Raw genomic sequence first — 22,661 nt, forward strand, 5'->3', positions numbered from 1 at the left:
CTCTGATAGATTCGGGTTCAACAATTTCCCTCATATCCGAAACCTTGCTGGATGAACTAAAAAGGGCAGTGGACCCAACAAAACGTTGGTTGAAAACGGAACATTGCGATACGAATCTTCGAGGTTTCACTCAAGCTACCTCGCCCCTAACCAAACGTCTCCTACTTAAACTCAACTTCGAAAGCGTGTCACTGATACACCCCGTGTATGTGACTAGCATCGAAATCGAACGAATGCTGATTGGGAGTGATTTAATTGACCGTTTGGTACCACTAATGGATTGGAAAACAAATCAAATCTGGTCACAAATACCTATGCCAACTCTGTGGACTTCGCCGCATTCTCCCAAGGCTACCTGCCATACATTGTGCAACGACGTGGGTCCGACGTCAGCATCTGACGCAAACCCTGTGAACTTGGCCATGAGCCCGCCATTTGTGGCAAAGGACAATGTGAGTTCGACTCGGAACTTAACCGAACATGGGGTTTTCTTGTGCGGCTTGGGTGATTCACCAGCCGACACTTACCGCCCTCCTCTGATAGGGGGCGTGTGCCTAAACGGCACTATGGCTGAGGATACCAGGCTGGCCACCTGGTCAGAAAAATCAGCAATCAGTTTGGAAATGTTCAACGAAATTTCGAAAACGGCTAACTGCCATCCCCTTGGGCCGAAAACGTTTAGATTTCCACTGGGAACGACTCCCCAGACAACACTCACCGCAATAGGGGTGTGTGCGCTATCGATCCGCATTGGAACCAAGGAATTATCCCACTACCTACTGGTTGTCGCGGACCTCCCACATACAGTCTATGTGGGAGCGGACATTTTGGTAAGATTGGGTGTTAAACTTGATACCATACACCAAGTTCTTTGGTCTTTGGCGCAGCCAAACCAACATGCCTTGTCTTTCGACCCGGTGCGAATGGCTTCCGGGCAGACTATTCCTGAAGCTTGCAAGACGATAACTGAGTCCGCCATGTTGATACCGGCAAGAACCACAGAGGTTTCTGTAAGACTGAACCTGGCGCCCGGATACCGGATGGAAGGCACCACTGCGTTCTTCCAACCCTCTCCAAAACTATTCGACTTGGGGCTAACTATCAATGGTAACCCACTGTTGGAACTAACCGCTAGATCCACTTACCTCCTGGTACAAAATCTGACTCAAGCGGATATTTCCATTCCTCGGCACACTCAGCTAGGAACATTGATCGATTACGCCTTCCATGATTTTGAACTAGTTGTTCCTGTGATTGGGCCTCTTCCGTCCTCCCTAGACCTAGATGGCGAGGGAGGTACGCTGTTTACTTGTCAGTCAAAAGCAATAGCACTAACTCCCGTATTGCCACTGGACGACACATCGGCATTCCGGCGGGATGCCGATCCTGACAGCAACCTGTTAATATACTCCATCGTCACGGAGGATGATATTGCGTCTCCTCCTGCATGCGAAGTACACTCTTGTGAGAAAACAACCGATGACTCTTCCAAAGGTGACATGCCGTCACCAGCCGATGAAGACCTGTACAATGTCGCCGAACCATATCCTGGTTTCCATGCACAGGTAATACAACTACTGTCGGAGGCTGATGCTCTTGTCAATGACACTGAACGCCATCAGTTGAGAGAATTGTTTAACAAACACAGTGAGATCTGGTCGACAGACTCGCTGGATTGCGGGGTTACGGGTATCCATGTGGTGCGTATTCCTACGCCACCCGGAGCAACTCCTACGTTCGTTAGGCAATACAAAATCCCGCTCGCAGCATACGCAGCAGTACAAGAGATTATCGATTCCTTATTAGCTAAACGGATAATCAGGGAATGTAACAGTACGTACAGCGCTCCCGTGTGGCCCGTTCTGAAACCAACGGGTAAATGGCGTCTTACCATTGACTATAGACAACTCAACAAACTGGTTCCGTTGTCTCGTTGGCCAATGACACAGCTCGACCAAGAGTTGCCAAAGGTGGCAAACGCCAAGTACTTCTCCACCGTCGACGTGGCAAATGGTTTCTGGACCATGACAGTCGACCCGCGTGACCAACACAAGTTGGCTTTCTCTTTCTCGAACAAGCTCTTCACGTTCAATCGTTGCCCATTCGGGTATGCGAACTCCCCCTCAGAGTTCAACATCTTCCTGCACAAGGCGATGCCAGACGCAGCCTCTAGGGGGACGATGATTTACGTGGACGACGTTCTCATGAGAAGTGAGACTTGGTCACATCACCTCAATGAAATGGACCACGTTCTCACCCAACTCGGGACTGCAGGGGCTAAGTTGGCCATCATGAAAGCGCAATGGTGCAGGACCAAGGTAAACTATGTTGGGCTTCTGGTGGGTGCCGAGGGCATCCTGCCACAGTCTAACCGAATCCAAGCAGTCCGCAACATCAAAACACCTACAAACCTTCACGAGGTGCGCAGCTTCTTGGGAGTATGTAATTACTCCCGTCAATTCATCGAAAACTACGCCGACTTGTCAAAACCGTTGACTCACCTTCTTCAGAAAGACACCCCATTCGTTTGGGATGTCATTCACAACGAAGCGGTGGCTTCCTTGAAAAACCTGGTTTGCGAGGCACCCTGCCTGGTATACCCCAACAAAGACAAGACATTCTTTTTGGAAGTCGGTTTCTCAGAGCACTGCCTTAGCGCTGGGTTGTACCAAAAATACGACCAAGACAAACGTGTGGTTGCTTACGCGAGCAAAACACTCAACCCCGCCGAACACAAATACTCAGACTGCGAAAAAGCGCTGCTGTCGACAGTCTGGGCGATCAAACACTTCACCAGTTATGTCGGCGGACAAAAGGTGATCATAGAAACATGTCACCAGCCTGTGACTTTTCTGAAAAGCCAACGAATCCGTGAGGGTGCTGTACACAACAGCAGGATAGCGGCTTGGCTCATGACGCTGCAGAGCCATGATGTAGTAATCAACTACGCAAAAGCAAAGAACCTGCCTTTGGGCAGTGCTTTGGCGGTGTGTCAACACTGTGGTGACGATGAAACCGACTCCGGACCACCCCCGCGTGACATCGCTCCGCCATTGCCTTCGAACCATCACTATTTCGAAGAGAACGTGTGTCTCGACATGCCGATGGCATTTGTAGATGGCTGTTCTTACCGCCATCTAGACCACTTGCAAGCTGGGGTGGGATTGGTATGGCACAACGACATTCCGTGCAAACCACTTCAATTTCAGCTTGGCAACAAGACCAGCCAGTTTGCAGAAGTGGCTGGCGTGCTGATCACCCTGCAAACAGCGGTGAAACACGGATTGGCAGAACTGGCGATCTGCACCGACTCTAACTACGCGAGACTCACCTTCTTATGCCACTTGCCGTTTTGGAAACAAAAGCACATGACTACTTCAAGTGGTAAAGAGGTGAAAAACAAAGAGCTCATTCTAGCTTGTGATGACCTCATCACCAAACACGACATACAGGTGTATTGGAAGAAAGTCAAGGGACACTCCAAATCACCTGGTCGTGACAAACTTGGCAACGACCATGCTGACAGCATGGCGAAATCTGGTGCAATTCACGGCACCCCTTGGGTGTTTGCTGCTCGAGACGAAAAACCCACTGAGGAAGCTATGGTGTCTGCAATAACGCGTAGCCATGTAGCACCACGGAAAACGTCGTCGCACAAACATAATGTGTTGCTAACGCATTCATTCATGAATGGCGACCTGGTAGCAATGCAACACCAAGATGAGTCCCTCGCCACGTTGATGGCATTCCTGTCGGATCCTGTCAACCACCCAGTGTCCGAACTGGCTTTGGCAGGTTCACACGACTTGCGTTCGCTGTACGCAACTAAACAGCACCTCACACTTGTAGATGACCTATTGGTGTATGTTTCAGAAACCGACACCGCTCGAAGGTGGGTGGTTCCTAAAACACAGAGGGGGATAATGATAGCTCATGCCCACGACGAGCCATGTGGAGGCCATAGGGGGGTCAAGGCTACATGCGAAACATTGCGACAGGTGGCCCACTGGCCTCACATGGAACAAGACGTGGCACGATACGTGAGGGGGTGTCTAGTTTGCTGCCAGTTTCAACCCACCAAGCCACTTCACAGAGCACCCCTGCAACGCAAGGGTGTGTCTTACCCCTGGAGCTCGATCCAGATCGACTGGGTCGGCCCAGTTGCCAGGTCTGCCAGAGGCAACAAGTACCTCCTCACAGTGACTTGCGTATTCACAAAGTGGGTGGAGTGCCCGCCGGCGACCAATGACACAGCGGAAACCACTGCCGTTCTTTTGCTAAACCACGTTTTCAGTCGTTTCGGCCTGCCAGGAGAAACCGTGGACAGCGACAGAGGAACCCACTTTTCGGCAGCTGTAATGACCGAACTGTGGAAGCTCCTGGGAGTCAAAGCTAAACTCCACATCGCGTGCCACCCTAGGAGCTCGGGGGGGGGTAGACCAGAGCAAACAATCAATTGTCAGAATCTTGAGGAAATATGTGGCAGCCAACCACAAAGATTGGGACCTCAAACTCCCATTGGTACTGATGGCAATCAGAGCCACACGCAACAAGTCTACGGGAATGACACCCTTTGAGATGATGACGGGCCGGCAAATTACCCTTCCCCTGCATCTCCTGTACCAACCGGGAGATGTCGCCGCAGCCACCGCCGACACGGCTCATCAATACGTGACCGACTTGCGGAACCATCTCCAGACTACCTTTGCGTACGCTCAAGGACCATTGGAAAGAAGTGCAGAAGGTGACAAGACCTATTACGACAAAAAAGCCTCACACCAGGTGTTTGAGGTCGGAGATAAGGTGTGGTACTACATATACACCAAACCCGCGGGCGTCGCAACAAAGTTCCTGCCCCACTGGACGGGGCCACACGAGATTGTGGTGAAGCTATCACCTGTAGCTTACCAGATCAAAATCAGCAAAGGTCGACAAACCGCCACATTAAAGTGGGTCCACCGGAACCAAATCAAGTTGTACACTCCCCCCATGGGAATAGAAGGGGTGCTAGCCAGCACCGAATAGATAAAAACCCTAGGAAAAAACCAGAGGTACTAAGAAAATTCTTAAGTACCCTCAGCTGATCCCTTCCAGGAGACCAGTACGTTGCACCTAATATCTTTTATTCTCTTCCCAGCTACCAGATATACATCTGTTGTCACTAGTGATATCGTCCTGCGCTGTACTGATTAAAAATAAGAAAAACAGAAAAATAGTTGTCAAAACAATTTTTGTTTACGAATACAAATAACTGAAATAATCCAACAATCTCTGATTATGCGTTTCTGTAGGATGGAGTTCCTTTGGATGATCCTGACACTCTGCGCCCTGGTCAAAACCAACCCAGCAGACGTAATCACGAACGGACCCCCTACGGGAATCGTTCTCCGCGACGATCCAGGACTCCTCATAACTAACTGCAGAGTACACACGCAGAGGGTATATGTCCGCCTAGATGCAGAGAATGTGTACCGCCAACACATTCCACCTGCGGCGCATTTGAGTTGGGCCGGGGCTGACTGGACCAGCCAGGCAATTAAGCACGCCCAGCTAGACACTGCCCATATGTTGGCCCAACTCCAAACGTTCACAGTAACCCAGTCAGAACTAGCTGAGCCCAGGCGAGAAAAACGATTTGTCGGGGCGCTACTATCGATAGGGGCAGCCGTAGGGTCACTATTTGCCCTAGGTACCACTGCCGTCAACGCAGTCAGTCTAGCCACAGTCAAGAGGAATGTTAGGGAGATTACTGAAGAGATGCCACTTATCCAGCAGCAGATGAAGGCACAGGCCCTTAGGTTGCAACATGTGGGAAAGTCTCTCCAGGACACTATTCTGGTGGTCAACACACACGCTACTCTCCTGAACAAAACTATCCTGTCTGTAGGAAAGCTAGCAGAGGTCATGAACCATGACTATGCCCATGTCCAATTGGTTCGATTGTTACTGGAGGATTTTCTCCGTGAAGTTAGCTCTTCTATGGACCACTTGGCCATGAATAGAATCCCCTCATATCTAGTGCCCCTCTCAATGGTGCACGACATATTGACCTCAGCTACTTCAACCACACTAAGGCCGTTACAATCACATTTGGCCTATAGTCTGGGGTCGGCCATCCCAATACACGTTGATGTTGATCGTAATGAAGTGGGTTTTCTACTGACGCTGCCGGTTGTTGAACTGGAGAATATCTATAGATTGAAAACGGTTCTCAATGTAGGATTTTGGCGCGACAGTACCCACGTAAAGATTGCCACGCCCCCAGTTGTAGCTTACCAGGAAAACAACCCAGATTTCTATCTCACCCCTAACCTGCTAATGTGTACTCTAACCAAAGATGTCCACTACCTTTGTCCTAGCAAACCATTTGTCAGGGATAACACTGAGCGTCTTTGTGGTATTAAAGCTATCACCAGCGAAGAACGCTGTAGAGCCAAACTAACAGCCAGGGATGGGGCCACCACCACACAAGTGGAGGTGGTAGGGAACCGATGGTTGGTCAACACACCGTTCGCGTCCGCCACTATGACTTACGAACGCCATGACTCCATCACCCAATTAAACCTCCCCAACCAGACTGTTTTTGTTACGGTACCAGAGTGGGCGATTATTCACGTAGACGACCTCGCTCTATACCACCTTCCCGACGACCGGATAGACACAGAGATTGAAATGCCGGACGCTTTTGCTAAACGTTCCCTTGAGTTACCACAAGCCATTCAATACCAAATCCAGTACGAGGGACCCATGACTGTCGATCTTAGCGTACTGGATGAGGCACTGTTAGTCGACCCGACTGACTACAGACCAAAAGATTGGTCTGTCGCCCGCTCTTGGACGGTGCCGGACAGTATCCTGACTGTTACCATGATCCTTGGTCTCATTTCCCTTGGCGCGTGCACCTACTACGTACACAGGCGCACACGTGCAATGGAAGACCTAATGAGGTCTTATACTAGGATCACCCGTGGGACGGAAGCGATCCCGATTTTTGGAAAGGTGGCAATGGATCCGGAAACCCTCTTACAGGGCCCAGTCCCAGCCTCCTCTCCCGAACTCGCTAGGTCAGCCCAGTAATGTCCCTAATGTAAGCTTGGCCTTCAGGGGCCAAGTTTTTCCAAGTGCCTTAACTACCCACCTGCAAGTAGGATCAACCTAGACATGACATTAGAGACAATGCCATGATAGAGCTATTTAGCCAAGGCCTTGGACATATATAGAACATAGTCTATATTAGATGATTAAGGTGTGGTAGACATATTTTGTATACTTTTATGTTTTTATTCCAATTTTTCGTTTCATTACCTTTGACACTTAGGAACCCTTAGAGCCAAGACACCGCTCCTTTGGGGAGGAAATGTAATGATGTATTGCCTGAGTGTTGTGCGTTATTAACGTCTGCCAAGTTACTGCCTAGGTCCACTAACCGGGATAACCGGACGACGGGCCGGAACACAGAGCCACTGCCAGACCTCCTTGATCCATTCTGGTGGTCATCCACAGCTTGCGGAAAGCCTACCAGGGGGAACCACTAAAGGGGGGGGGGGGCTGCTCTGATGATCCACAGACCAGGACATCCGATGGTCATTCTTATGGTGGGTTGCAACATGCAGAATCATTCCAGGTTGAACCTACCAGAGGGGGACTGTCATGACTGTCCTGATCAGGTCAGGGTACAGGAGACCACCACCCTACAGATTATCTCCCAAACCCCCAACAGAGGAGGAGAGATCTAGGGGTCTGAAGATGTGGGGGTTTTATGACACCTCATGCCCATAATACAGAGAAATTCCTTTGTCCTAACAATGGAGAACTGGCCTCAGAACCTTAAACATGCAATAAAGGGACTTTGGAACAATGGTTTCCGTCAGCCACAATGGTGGTTATGACGGAAAGTGGAATATTAAAATGTATGTAACTTTTGTATTTGTTTTTAAAGGTTAAGAGATGACGTTATTATGAAAACATTGTACCTTTAAGAGTTTTCCCAGTATATGCCTGATGTTTATACATTGTACGCTGTTTGGAAAATATCCAAATCAAACAAAATGTTTTGATAAAGATGAAATGTGAAGTTAGTGTCTAAAATCGGATTTTTAGCCAAATCTAAGCCTTGCCCCTTTTACTTGGTCCGCCCAGAGAATCGCCCTAAAGGCTGTTACACCCACTTCTGACCCGAGGGTATAAGACAGGAGAGTGAAGAATTAACATAGAAGACTATTGACCCCAAGCTGCAGCCAAGGTCTAACAAAGTCGACGAACCCCAAAACGAAACACAAGGTTGAAGACAAAGAAATATTTTTCTACACGAGCTACGGACGAGTAGCTGTGTCTAAGCGGGTGAATTCAAGCCGAACCACCCAGCCTCCACTCTCCATTGAATCGTGGTATCGACACCATTCGAGCCGAAGCTGTGAGCTCTGAGCTACAGAGCTGTCTGTCCTCAGAAGACCCCTTTCCGATCAAGGGTGAGGATCAGACCACTTAGCCAAGAAGGACACTGACATCGTGAGGACAACCAGAGAGTTGCGCCGGAGAACTTCGTCATTTAGAAGCCTAAACGACCCGCGCGGAGCTTCCCACCTGAGAACTCCAACACGTAATTACACCATTATATTCTGACCCATAAGAGCGGCAGTTCGGGGCAAGGCTAATTTTAAATAAGCATGGCTGACAAATGAACCCAAATGTATATTTCTCTCGTGTACTTCCTTTATTTCTCTCTCTTTAAAATCCCCATTTTGGGTAACAAGCGCCATAGTGTGTTGGCCCGTTATACTAAGTCCTAATCGATAGCTAGACTGTGTTTTGTGTATGTGCATTTTTAATCATCATTTTAGCTTGCTAGTAAATAAATAATCAACTAAGATTGGTGTGGTAAATTCAGTGGTAAAGCCCGGGTCCGTGCAGATTCCCGGATTATACGACTTTCAGATTATGAGACTGTAGAGGAAATTGATTAATTTAGCGACTGCTGTAATCGATATTCTGATATCCTTTGAGTTAATTTGGGAAATAGAAACTCAATCAAAACAATGTTCCCATGGTGCCCCAGGTTAATGAGTTAATAATTGCTTGATTCATTGCTTAATTCATTTAATCACGTAATTATAAACCGTTAATCATTCGATGAGCAACAGTCGTCACATTAACTAATACAACGTCACGACAATAGAAACTCGTTTCTGTTTGGACTAATGATTACACCCCAGATCAGCTGGATGCATGCAATAGTGTTGTAACGGTCGTCGTATGTAATGGACCAAGGTGCAGTGGAAAAACGTATACTCATCTTCTTATTTATTATAAAAGAAGGAAAAAACAAAAAGAAACACGTATACAAAAACGACCGACCTACCGACCGACCGACCGACCGACCGACCGACCGACCGACGGACCGACCGACCGACCGACCGACACTAAACAGTCCCGTCAGGTGCTACATACACTAAACAAGAAATAACTACCCACAATTCCCATTACCAAAACACCCCTATACATAGGACCTTCAATCAGAGGCAACGAGGAACAGCTGCCTACAATTGAATGCCAAATCAATAAACTAAACATAGAACTAGAAAGACTAGAACATAGAAATATACTAACATAGAACATTAACCAAAACCCCAGAACACTCTAAACAAACACCCCTCTACATAAACATATAGCACAACAAACCCCGAACCACATAAAACAAACACCCCCTGCCACGTCCTCACCAAACTACAATAACAAATAACCCCTTTACTGGTCAGGACGTGACAAGTGTACAAGGTGGTATTGAATGTGTCACTAACTGTCACCTTAATTACTCACATTTGCGTCTCGACCTGTGCACCTACATTTTAAAGGTTAATTTGTAGTCTAGGTTTTAGTAACCTCATGATGGGTATAGGGCAAATTCGAGTATCATGTAGTAGCCTAAACCTACTACACCTTCAGGAAGTATTCATACACCTTGACTTATTCCACATTTTGTTGTTACAGTCTGAATTCAAATTTGATTACATTTTTTTCTCTCAAACATCTATACACAATACCCCATAATGACAAAGTGAAAACATGGTTTTAGACATGTAATTAAATACAGACTCAATACAGACTCAATACAGACTCAATACAGACTCAATACATGTTAGAATCACCTTTGGCATTGATTACTGCTGTGAGACTTTCTGGGTAAGTCTCCAAGAGTTTTGCACATCAGGAGTGTACAATACTTGCCCATTATTATTTTCATAAATCTTCAGGCTCTGTCAAATTGGTTGTTGATCATTGCTAGACAACTATTTTTCAAGTCTTGCCATAGATTTTCAAAATCGGCCACTCAGGAACCTTAACAGTATATTTGGCCTTTTGTTTTAGGTTATTGTCCGACTGAAAGGTGAATTCATCGCCCAGTATCTGGTGGAAAGCAGATAGGACTTTGCCTGTGCTTAGCTCCATTCTGTTTCTTTTATCCTGAAAACTCCCAAGCCCTTAACAATTACATAAATACCCATAACATGATGCAGCCACCACCATGCTTTAAAACATGGAGTGGTACTCAGTGATGTGCTGTTTTGCATTTGCCACAAACATAACACGTTGTATTCTGGACAAAATTGTAATTGCTTTGCCACATTTTTTGCAGTATTACTTTATTGCCTTGTGGCAAACAGGATGCATATTTTGGAATATTTTTATTCAGTACATGCTTCCTTCTTTTCACTCTGTCAATTAGGTTAGTATCGTGGAGTAAATACAATGTTTTGATCCATTGTCAGTTTTCTCCTATCACAGTCATTAAACAGCCATCACTAACATTGAGTAGCTGCTGCCAACATACTGACTCATCTCTAGCCACTTTAATAATGGGAAAATTGATGTAATCAATTTATCACTTGCCACTTTATATTTTTTATATTAGATAATGTTTACATAACCTACATTATTCATCTCATATGTATATACTGTACGCTATACCATCTACTGCATCTTGCCATCTTGATGTATTACATGTATCACTAGCCACTTAAACAATGCCACTTTATATAATGTTTTCATAACCTACATTACTCATCTCATATGTATATATTGTACTCTATGCCATCCTGATGTAATGTATCACTAGCCACTTAAACAATGCCGCTTTATATGTTTTCATACCCTACAATACTCATCTCATATCTAAGTACTGTACTCCATACCATCTATTACATCTTGCCTACGCCATTCGGCCATCACTCATTTATATATTTTTATGTACATATTCGTATTCATTCCTTTACACTTGTGTGTACAAGGTAGTTGTTGTGGAATTGGTAGATCACTTGTTAGATATTACTGCATGGTCGGAACTAGAAGCACAAGCATTTCGCTACACTCACATTAACATCTGCTAACCATGTGTATGTGACAAATAAAATTTTATTTTATTTGATTTGGAATCGGCCCCTTTTTTCAATTTTTGCATAAAATGACATACCCAAATCTAACTGCCTGTAGCTCAGGCCCTGAAGCAAGGATATGCATATTCTTGGTACCATTTGAAAGGAAACCCTTTGAAGTTTGTGGAAATGTGAAATCAATGTAGGAGTATATAACATATTAGATATGGTAAAAGATAATACAAAGAAAAAACCAAACGCTTTTTTGGTATTTTTTTGTACTATGTTCTTTGAAATGCAAGAGAAAGGCCATAATGTATTATTCCAGCCCAGGTGCAATTTACATTTTAACAGGAATTTAAGCTTTCTGCCAAAATCAGATATGTCTATGTCCTGGGAAATGTGCTTGTTTCTTACAACCTCATGTTAATCGCATTAGCCTACGTTAGCTCAACCTTCCCACAGGGGACCCACCAATCCTGAAGAAGATTTATAGCCTAATGTTAGCTAGCTAAACTAACATTGAACCTTGTTGTTTATCTTTGGCTACCTGCAGATTCATTCATGGCTAGCTATTGCAATCCATTTGTACTGTAGCTTTGGGTTGGGAATATGGTTCTTTGTTTTGCTAGCTAGCTAGCTAGATGTGGCTGGGCGATGATTATATCATTTCTTTCACATGACCCATCAATTAGACAAGTGCCTGGGTAAGCATCATCTAATAATTAGAAAATATTTATACAATATTTTTATCTGGACACTTTCAAAGTCAGATTAGGATATAAGCCAAGGACTAGATGAAGTATATTTGAACCTCAACTTTTTTCTTATTGTAGACTACTACTCATCTTGAAATCTTTGGTTGTTTACTACACTACCTTACTCACTCTGTTTAGCACATGGGAATCCTTAAAGAGATGGGTGGGGCTGAGAGTTAAGAGGGTGTGAACGATGCTGCATAGGTATAGACCTAGAAGAGCTCTCCAGTAGGTTTACCAAAAAATTCAAGGGCATTTTCTCAAATGTGGGGTTACAAGTTTATCAACTTTCAAAGCAGAATTACTTTCCCATTGTTCCTCAACTGCAGTGTATGATATACCATTTTCTAGCTCTGAGTCTCTACTTTTATCCCACGTAAGAAACTGAATTTCTATTTTTGCTACATAAGACCGAATCGAGGCGGTGGGTCACATTGGTCAATTAAAAACTCGGTGGCCTTGTGGTGTCCGCCCTGAGATTGGAAGGTTGTGAGTTCAATCCCTGGCCAAGTTATACCAGGGATTGAACTCATACCAAGACTGTAAAAATGGGACCAGATGCACCTCCGCTTGGCACTCAGCATTAAGGCAATAGATTGGGGATAATGCCCTGCGATAGACTGGCATAATGTCCAGGGGGTGTACTTGTATATCAAGCTCCCTCACGCTACAGAAACAGGAGATAGGGTCCTTCCCTATGAGACGTTCTGGCTTGTTCAAGGCTACTTGCTACTTACCTGGTGATGTTGCCATGGGGTCTAAAAACCCCACCCATGCAAACAAGCTGAAATTACAAGTGGTCTTTTCAAACAGCTGGTACACTATAAGGGCATTATCCTAAATTTCATAGTATTATTCCAACCTCATAGTGTGAAAATATATATAAAACACAGATAAATCTAGTTTTTGACTGCACTGGCCCTTTAAATTGGAATTCACCCCAACCCTGTTGCTAACTGATATGATTTAACGTTGTCACATGAAAGAATGCAACACATTGCCATTTCCTGGATAGTGGTGGTTTGTTTTATGTCATACCTTAGGTCCTTTTAAAATACTTATGGTGCAATTCCATAAGAAGGGATACATTCCTTTTCACTACTGTTAAGTTCACTGATTCTACAGTGGTTTACGTTTCAGTGGATGCATGTGGAAAAATGATAGGGCTTCAGCCAGGAGCCAGTGCCCCCCATGCAACTTGCTATTCACCCCAGTTCATGTGCACACTCTGCTGTTTGTCTTTGGTACTGCACTCATTTGATTTGTGTGCGCAGTGACTCTGGTGCAGTTGCATTTCTGGGCTATCAGTTCGAGATAGAAGTGAATTATGGTTTTGGGACATGTCAAAATATTTGTGGCTTATCAAAATACACCTGTTACTAAAGCCTCATAAAGCCCGGGCTTGAGCTCATAAACCCTCTCTCAACACATTGTCAACTAGGTCCTACACCCATGTTTTAATGATTTGAAAATCGACATATTTTTCTGCTGGACATATTCTCACATGAAGATCAGGAACTCATTCATCTCACAGAAGTTTAATGCAATGCTAAAGCCAAGTGTAGCTGCCTTCTAAACCGCCCTCTAAACCATGGAACTAAACCCCAAAGTTGTCTAGCATGTTCGGCTCTCATTTCTTACCTGTTAGACATAGCAGTATAGCTCTCCATTTCATCTTGATTTTGGCCATATCTCCACCACCTAAGAGAGAAGGATGACATCAGGTTTACTATAAGTGTTGGAACTCATTTGACATGATGTAACATGCACATTATATGTAACATTTTGGATGTGGATCTGTTTACACACTTAGCCCAGTGGTTGAGATACCTCATTTTTTGTTCCATATCTTCCATATTTAGAAACTGTATAGGCGTATCATGTTATGGTGTGTGTGTTTTAAGTGAGATTTAAAGGGAAAACATACATTTATTATACCACATACGCTCAATCATCATGTTCCATAATTGCTAGTGGACACCATGGATGAATTGTCCATGCCATGACTCATTTAGATCCTTACTTTTGGAGGTTTCTGTTGTTGGAAATGGTGTTAATTTGACTTCAATCCAATTTAGGCTGATCGTTGTTGCAGATATAGGTAAGCCCTTATTCATCGTACAATCCTTGACTATGTCGGTCATCTGTTAAAAAAAACATTCGGTAGGGCAACATTTTCGTTGTCTATAATATGAACTAAAGAAAGTATTTGACATTTAAAATTCCCTTGAGAATGAAATGAGTGTGAAGGTGTGTGCTGCTCTTTGTCTGCGTTCTCTGGAGACATAACTTCAGGGTGTGTCTGAGTCTGTCAGACATATCCATCATATGCTTAGAGAAGAGACCAGAGGAGTTGATTATTGTTTGACCATTTCTGTGCATGATTGATAAAGCATGATTTTGATAGGAGTCAATATTATTCTCAGAAGGGTGTTTTTAGGGTGTTTTTTTGTCAAGCAGTTGAGTCGTTTCTTTTTGTGTTTTTTAATATCAAGCATTCAATTGTTAATTAATGGCCACACCCTTCTCAACACAATTTATTGTATGTTTGCATTGCTCTGGATAGTTACCCATCAGCAATATACTGTATAGAAATAGGGTATGCTCCCCAAATCCTAAAGTTATCTTTGATAGGGGGTAAAATGCAAGACTGACCATAACAGTAGCCTTAGCTTCCAGAGCCAACCTCATTCTGATGATTACTCAGCATGAAAGTCCCAGACTGACGGTACAGGTGTTGTCAATTAACTTCCTCACCCTTCAAAGAACAATGTATCAAGATTCAAGGTGATGGAAGATGTTGTTTCTTTTGCTTATGATTTGTTGTCAGACATATCACCTTGCATCCCTCTCCCGGCTTTCAGCTAAAGCTAAGCAAGGTTGGGCCTGGTCGGTACCTGAATCGATAACTCCCGAGGATAATAAGGTTGCCCCTAAATAGGTTGCTGCTACGTTCCTCTCTGATCTTAAGTTACCCCAATGTCTCTGCCCAGCAAAGGTATTAGTCCCTACACCCTTTGCACTTCCAGACATCTGAGATAATGATAGGTCTAACAAATATGACAAAAAAATGTGATCGCAAAATAGAGCTATTACCACATTGCTTACTAAGTACACTTATCTTATCCTCTCAGACCGCCACAAGTTCTTATAGGGCTTCTGTGGCCCCAAACCAACAATGTAGTGACTATCTTTGTCATGCCAAGCTTCAAATTGTCACAAATAGTTCATCTCTTCACTGTGATAGCAAATTTGTGGCTAGCATTCTGGCCCAAAAGGGTTACCTTAGCATCATCATGAGGAGCAGTAGAAATCGCTTTAGTGAGAAAAGTGCAATGTTTATCTTAGTGATATGTCAGGCTAAGCATTTCAACTTCTTAACCACTGAGATGGGAAGTATTTGATGATTGAATATTAACCTTGAAGCTGTTGTTTTTGTTTCTAGTTGTGAGTCGTGGGGTCGTGCTTTATTATGATGAAACATGAGGTGATGGCTGCTGATGAATGGTACGACAATGGGCCTCAGGATCTCGTGAAGGTATCTCCGCATTTAAATTGGCATAAATAAAATGCAAATGTGTCCGTTGTCTGTAGCTGATGCCTGCCCATACCATAACCCCAATGCCATCATGGGGCACTCAGTCCACAATGTTGACATCAGCAAACCGCTCACCCAAACGACGCCATCTGCCTGACGCCACCGTACCAGTGGCCATCGAAGGTGAGCATTTGCCAACTGAAGTCGGTTACGATGCTAAACTGCAGTCAGGTCAAAACCCTGGTGAAGACAACGAGTACGCAGACAAGCTTCCCTGAGAAGGTTTCTGACAGTTTTTGCAGAAATTCTTCAGTTGTGCAAACCCACAGTTTCATCAGCTGTCCGGGTGGTTGTCTCAGATGATTCCCCAGCTGAAGAAGCCGGATGTGGAGGTCCTGGGCTGGAGGACGTACTTCCAAATTCTCTAAATAAACGTTGGAGGTGGCTTATAGTAGAGCAAGAAACATTATTATCTGTCATAAGCTCCGGTGGACATTCCTGCAGTCAGCATGCCAATTGCATTCTCCCTCAATACTTGAGAAATCTGAGGCATTGTGTTGTGTGACAAAAGTGTACATTTTTGAGTGGCCTTTTATTGTCTCCAGCATAAAGTGCACCTGACTAATGATCATGCTGTTGAATTAACTTCTTGAAATGCCACACTTGTCAGGTGGATGGATTATCTTGGCCATGGAGAATACTGACTAACAGCGATGTAAACAAAATTTGAGCTAAATAAGCTTTGCGTGCTTATGGAAACTTTCTGGGATCTTTAATTTCATCTCATGAAACATGGGACCAACACGTTACATGTTGCATTTATATCTTTTTTCAGTGTATACTGTGCACATAGCCTATCACATAGACAATGTATGGTATCCAGAGGGTAAACAGTGTATATACAATGTGTGTTTCTTTTCGGACATTTTCTTGGAGTTTTACAGGTTTTCAAGGGAACCTTTTTGAGTTTGATTATATGCACTTCACGGAAGGATTTAAGTAATAATAAGGACATTCATGTTATATTGGCTATGATTGAAGCGATGGTATGTCAAACAACCCCAACATAACCTTGATGATCGCTACACAATTGGCATACTGTAATGAGCTGGAAACCATTATGGTTGACTTCAGGTGAAAAGTAATGCTCATATCAACAGTTGATTCAACTTGTTTCGTGGGACTATGCATTCATAGATGATTATTCGTGACATCTCGTAGCTGCATGTTTATTAAGATCCTATGGGTGACATTTTCGTTGTGCAAAATAATTGTAAACAATCCTCCTGTGTGATTTAATTTTAAACTTTTATTCAACAATGTGATTATTTAACTTGAGTTTAGTAAACTGAGCAATACATAAATAGTTGCCTCTTTATATCCACATTTCTTGAGTAAAATATTCAAAATAAATCACTCTCAATACTGCCAGATTATAATTATGTTTATTGTAATTTTTTTTGCACTTTGAACAATTCTTTTGGACTACGGAAATGTTTCCTTGTGTCTTTTAAACTCTGAGTACATACATACTTGCAAACAAAATTAACTTGAATGTGCATTTTGTAAAAGTTTGTTCTCTTTTTTGTTAACATCAGTCTTGATTGATTCATATATTTTACTGGCAAAACAACATTCTACCAGGCCAAGAGAATGTTGACGTTCTGTTGCCGATTGAAATAATTTACAGCTGTTCAATATATCAAACGTAAAATACTTTTTTGGAGTCCAATGTTCATCCCATTGTCCAAAAACTGGGTTTCCATCAAAGGTTGTGGGTTTTCCAGCAGGACAACGACCCCAAACATGCATCAAAAAGCACCCAGGAATGGTTCAAGAAAAAGGCTGATGTAGAGTGGCCAGCTTTAAATCCATTTCTGAATCCCTCTAACTTAAAAATGTAAACTTAAAGGGATAGTGCGAGATTTTTGCCATTCTGTGTACATACATTTTATTAAGTCATACACCTTACCACCAAGCCCACTTTGGAGAATTTTGGAGAATAGCCCTTCATGCCAAATAGAATGAAATGCTTTTTTAAAGTCAATAAAGCAAGCAAAGATTTTGCCCTCTTTTTTTGGTGGATGTGTTTATTAATTAGTGTGTGTAAAGTGTATATATGGTCAGTAGTGCGATGTTAGGGAGAACACCAATTTGACATTTACTTATTACTTTTTTTTTTTGAAGAAAGGTTTGAATTCTTGAATTCAAAATGCTACAGAAAACCTTTCCCAAGTTGCTGTTTACGCAAATTCCCCTGTAATTATTGGGGTCTGATTTGTCTCCAATTTTGTGGATAGGGGAGATGAGCCCATGGTTCCAGACATCAGGGAAGCAGCCAGAAGTTAAAACCATGTTGAACAATTTAAGCACAGCATTTTGCAACTCAGGTGTGCTGTTTTTCAGCAATTCATTTCTGATGTTATCTAGACCACAAGCCTTCTTTGATTTTATAGATTTTAGCTTTTCATTTAGTTCTTGTTGGGTTATTGGGTAATCTAATGGATTTTGGTTGTTTTTAATGACTGATTCAAGCATGTTAAATGTTTCTTTAATTTCTAATTGATTCTGTTGTAAGTCTTTTTGTGGAATGTTTTTGTATAGATTATCAAAATAAGTTTTCCAAATTCCTTCATCTTGTATGGCTAATTCTTGTGGCTTTGTCATGCTTAAATTGTTCCACATGTCCCAGAACTGATTTTGGTCAATTGCGTTTTCAATTTCATCAAGTGTCTCGTTGGTATAATTCAATTTCTTGCATTTCAGTGTATGTTTAAACTGTTTCAGAGTTTCAAAGTATTCATAGCGTAGCTCTGGGCTGTTTTGCTGCTTATGTTTTTCATTTGACATTTGTCTTAGGTGTTTTCTAATTGTTTTACATTCGTTATCAAACGATTTTTCAGAAACATTTTGGATTTTGTTTCTGATGTTGTATTTCTTTGGTTTTCTCAAATTTGCTTTCGATACTGGTTTTTGGAATATGCAATTTATGTTTTGAGTAGCCAAATTGACACCTTCTTTATTGTTTTGGTATTGTGAGTTATTGAAAAACTGTATAGAGTTCATCATTTAATTTGAGTTCAATGTTTCAATGAATCTCTCTGCACTGTTTGGAGCCCATCTGTACGATTGGTATATGTTGTAGAGTTTATTGGGCTGTTTTTTTTAATGTGATCTGATGCACTAATGGAGGAGGGGTCAATGTCAGTGATGGCATAATTGACTACACTTGTCCCAAGAGCTGAGCAGTAAGTAAACTGACCTAAAGAGTCCCCTCTGATTCTACCATTAAGCATGTACAGGCCTAAGGCTCGACAGAGATGCACTAACTCCTTCCCATTTTTGTTCAGTATTTGGTCAGGACTGTTTCTATTATTTATAATAGGGCTACTGTACAAGGAGGGGTGTCCAAATATGTGGTGGTTACCTCCCACATCAGTGTAGTCAGGCTCAGAACCTGTTCTTGCATTGAAATCTCCACAAGAAGCACTTTACCCTCTGCCTGAAATTGAATGATTTCTGTATGGAGATTGTCAAAAAACTGATCATCATAATATGATGAATCTGAAGGAGCAGCATAAGCTGCACATATGTATACATCATTGTCACAATAGATTGTAACTTTTGTTAAGTTTTAGCCAAATGTTCCACCTGAGTCTCGGCCCCGTTTAACATTTTTATGTTTGATTGATGGTAATAAACTTTCTCTATAGCCTGAGGGACACTGAGTATCTATGTCTCCATGACACCATGTTTCCAGTAGGATTATGATGTTCTGTCACTTGATGTTTTTAATCAATTCTGGATATGTTGTTTTATAACCCTGGATTTTCCAAGAGCTGATAGTTAATAATGATCTAATTTATAATAAGTGATATTCACTGGTTTGAGTAAAGTACATTGAAAAATAATAATAAATAAATATATATATATATATATATATATATATATATATATATATACACACACACATATACATACATATACATATACATACACACATACATATATATACACACACACACGCACGCACACGCACACACACACACACACACACACACACACACACACACACACACACACACACACACACACACACACACACACACACACACACACACACACCAGTCTCTGTCTGTCTCTCAGTCTCTGTCTGTCTCTGTCTCTCTCTGTCTCACAGTCTCTCTCAGTCTCTCTCTGTCTCTCTCTCAGCATCTCTCTGTCTCTCTCTCTGTCTCTCTCTCTGTCTCTCTCTCTCTCTCTCTGTCTTTCTCTCAGTCTCAGTCTCTCTCAGTCTGTTGTGGAAACAGCTATGGTTGCTGTTGGGCCGGCTGTGGTGGTTGTAGAGGATTCTGTTGTGGACATTGTAGACACTGTAGTTGTTGTCGGCGAAGATGTGGTTGTTGTGTATGCATCTGTGGTTGTTGCGGGGATGGAGGTGGGTGTTGTAATGGAATCTGTTCAGGTTGTGGGAGCTGCTGTAGTTGTTGTCTGAGAAAATGTGGTTGTTGTGGGAACAGCTGTGGTTGTTGTTGGGCTGGCTGTGGTGATTGTAGAGGAAGCTGTTGTGGATGCTGTAGATGCTGTATTTATCTGTTGTAGTTGTTGTGGTTGTTGTGAGTACAGCTGTGATTGATGTTGCAGCAGCTGTTGTTGTGGGAGCAGCTGTGGCTTTTGTTGGGACGGATGTCGTTGTTGTAGCCACAGCTGTGGTTGTTGTGGGAGCAGCTGTGGTTGTTGTGGGATCAGCTTTTTTGTTGTTGTAGAAGCTGTCATTGTTGTAGAGGAAGTTGTTGTTGTCGTTGGAGATGCTGTAGCTGTTGTCTGAGAAGATGTGGTTGTTGTGGGAGCAGCTGCTGCAGTTGTGGGGATGGATGTTGTTGTCGGAGCTGTGGCTGTGGTTGTTGTTGGTGCAGATGTGGTTATGTCAGAATAAGCTGTGGTTGTTGTGAGCAAGACTGTTGTTTTTGTAGCCGCTGCTGTTTTTATCATAGCAGCAGCTGTTGTTTTTGTTGTAGGGGATGCTGTGTTTGTTGTGGGAGCAGCTGTTGTTGTTGTGGGGACAGCTGTAGTTGTCGTAGCAGCAGCAGCAGCAGCAGCTGTGGTTGTTATGGGTACAGCTGAGATTGTTGTAGTGGAAACTGTTGAGGTTGTGGGAGCTGCTGTAGTTGTTGTCTGTTGTCTTGTTGTGATTGCAACGTTGGTTGTTGTGGGGCTGACTGTGGTTCTTGTAAAGGAAGCTGTTGTCAACATTGTAGATGCTATAGTTGTTGTTGGAGAAGATGTGGTTGTTGTGTGTGCATCTGTGGTTGTTGTGGGTGCAGCTGTTGGTGTTGGTGTTACGACAGCTGTGGTTGTCAGAGATGAGGCTGTGGTTGTTGTTGGTACAGATGTGGTTGTGTCGGTAGCAGTTGTGGTTGTTGTTGCAGCTGTTGTTGTTTTGAGAGCAGCTGTGATTGTTATGGGGATGGTTGTGGTTGATGTAGACTCAGCTGTTGTTATCATTGCAGCAGCAGTGGGTGTTGTAGAGGAAACTGTTGTTGTTGTTGGAGGAGACGTGGTTGTTGTTGGTGCAGATGTGGTTGTGTTAGTAGCAGCTGTGGTTGTTGGTGCAGATGTGGTTGTGTTAGTAGCAGTTGTGGTTGTTGTTGTGCGGAAGGATGTTGTTGTAGCCGCAGCTGTTGTTATCATAGCAACAGCTGTTTTTGTAGGAGAATCTGTATTTGTTGTGGGAGCAGATGTTGTTGTTTTGCAGACAGCGTTTGTTTTTGTAGCCCCAGCTGTAGTTGTCGTAGCAGCTGCAGCTGTGATTGTTGTTGGTAGAGCTGTCATTGTTGTAGGGGAAGCTGTTGAGGTATTGGGAGTTGCTGTAGTTGTTGTGTGAGAAAATGTGGCTGTTGTGGGTGCAGCTGCGGTTGTTGTTGGTGCAGATGTGGTTGTGTCAGTAAAAGCTGCGGTTGTTGTCACAGCAGCTGCTGCTGTGGGCTCAACTGTGGTTGTTGTGAGGAGGACTCTTGTTTTTGTAGTCACTGTTGTTTTTATCATAGCAGCAGCTATTGTTGTTGTGGGGACAGCTGTAGTTGTTGTAGCAGCAGCAGCTGTGGTTGTTATGGGGAAAGCTGTTGAGGTTATGGGAGTTGCTGTAGTTGTTGTCAGAGAAAATGTGTTTGGGGTGGGTGCAGCTGTGGTTGTTGTGGGAGAAGCTTTGGTTGTTGTGGGGATGACTGTTGTTTTCGGAGCTGCTATAGTTGTTGTCGGTGAAGATGTGGTTGTTGTGGAAGAAGCTGTTGTTGTTGTGGGGATGGCTATGGTTGTCAGAGCTTCTACTGTAGTTGTTGTTGGTGCAGATGTGGTCGTGCTGGTAGCAGCTGTGGTTGTTGTGGGGACAGCTGTTGTTTTTGTAGCAGCAGCTGTTGTGGTAGCAGTAGCTGTGGTTGTTGTGGGAGCAGCTGTGGTTGTTGAGGCTATGGTTGTTGTTGATGTAGACACAGCTGTTGTTATCATATCATCAGCTGTGGGTGTTGTACAGGAAGATGTTGTGGTCATAGAAGCTGCTGTTGTTGTGGGGACAGCTGTTGTTTTTGTAGCAGCAGCTGTTGTGGTAGCAGTAGCTGTGGTTGTTGTGGGAACAGCTGTGATTGTTGATTTAGAAGCTGCCGTTGTTGTAGAGGAATCTGTTGTGGTCATTGGGTCTGCTGTAGCTGTTGTCAGAGAAGATGTGGCTATTTTGGGTGTTGTGGGAGCAGCTGTAGTCGTCGTTGCTGCTGCAGTGGATGTTGTGGGATAAATGTTGGTTGTTGTTGGTACTGTTGTGATTGTTATAGGGGAAGCTGTTGAGGTTGTGGGAGCTGCTGTAGTTGTTGTCGGATAAGATGTGGTTGTTGTGTGTGCATCTGTGGTTGTTGTGGGAGCAGCTGTGGTTTTTGTGGTGACGGCTGTGGTGGTTGAAGAGGACAATGGTGTGGACGTTGTAGATGCTGTAGTTGTTGTTGGAGA

General features: G+C 43.5%; 1 protein-coding gene across 1 annotated transcript in view; it reads right to left on the reverse strand.

Moving 5' to 3' along the window:
- Nucleotides 1-22,661, reverse strand: part of LOC115191607 (cell wall protein DAN4-like) — a 44,981-nt gene that overhangs the window by 21,615 nt on the left and 705 nt on the right. Inside the window, exon 2 of the mRNA XM_029749394.1 lies at nt 22,473-22,653. Coding sequence (XP_029605254.1) covers nt 22,473-22,653 — 181 coding nt within the window. The remainder of the gene's footprint in view (nt 1-22,472; nt 22,654-22,661) is intronic.

The sequence above is a fragment of the Salmo trutta genome, chromosome 4 (genome assembly GCF_901001165.1).
Source record: "Salmo trutta chromosome 4, fSalTru1.1, whole genome shotgun sequence".
Lineage (NCBI taxonomy): Eukaryota > Metazoa > Chordata > Actinopteri > Salmoniformes > Salmonidae > Salmo > Salmo trutta.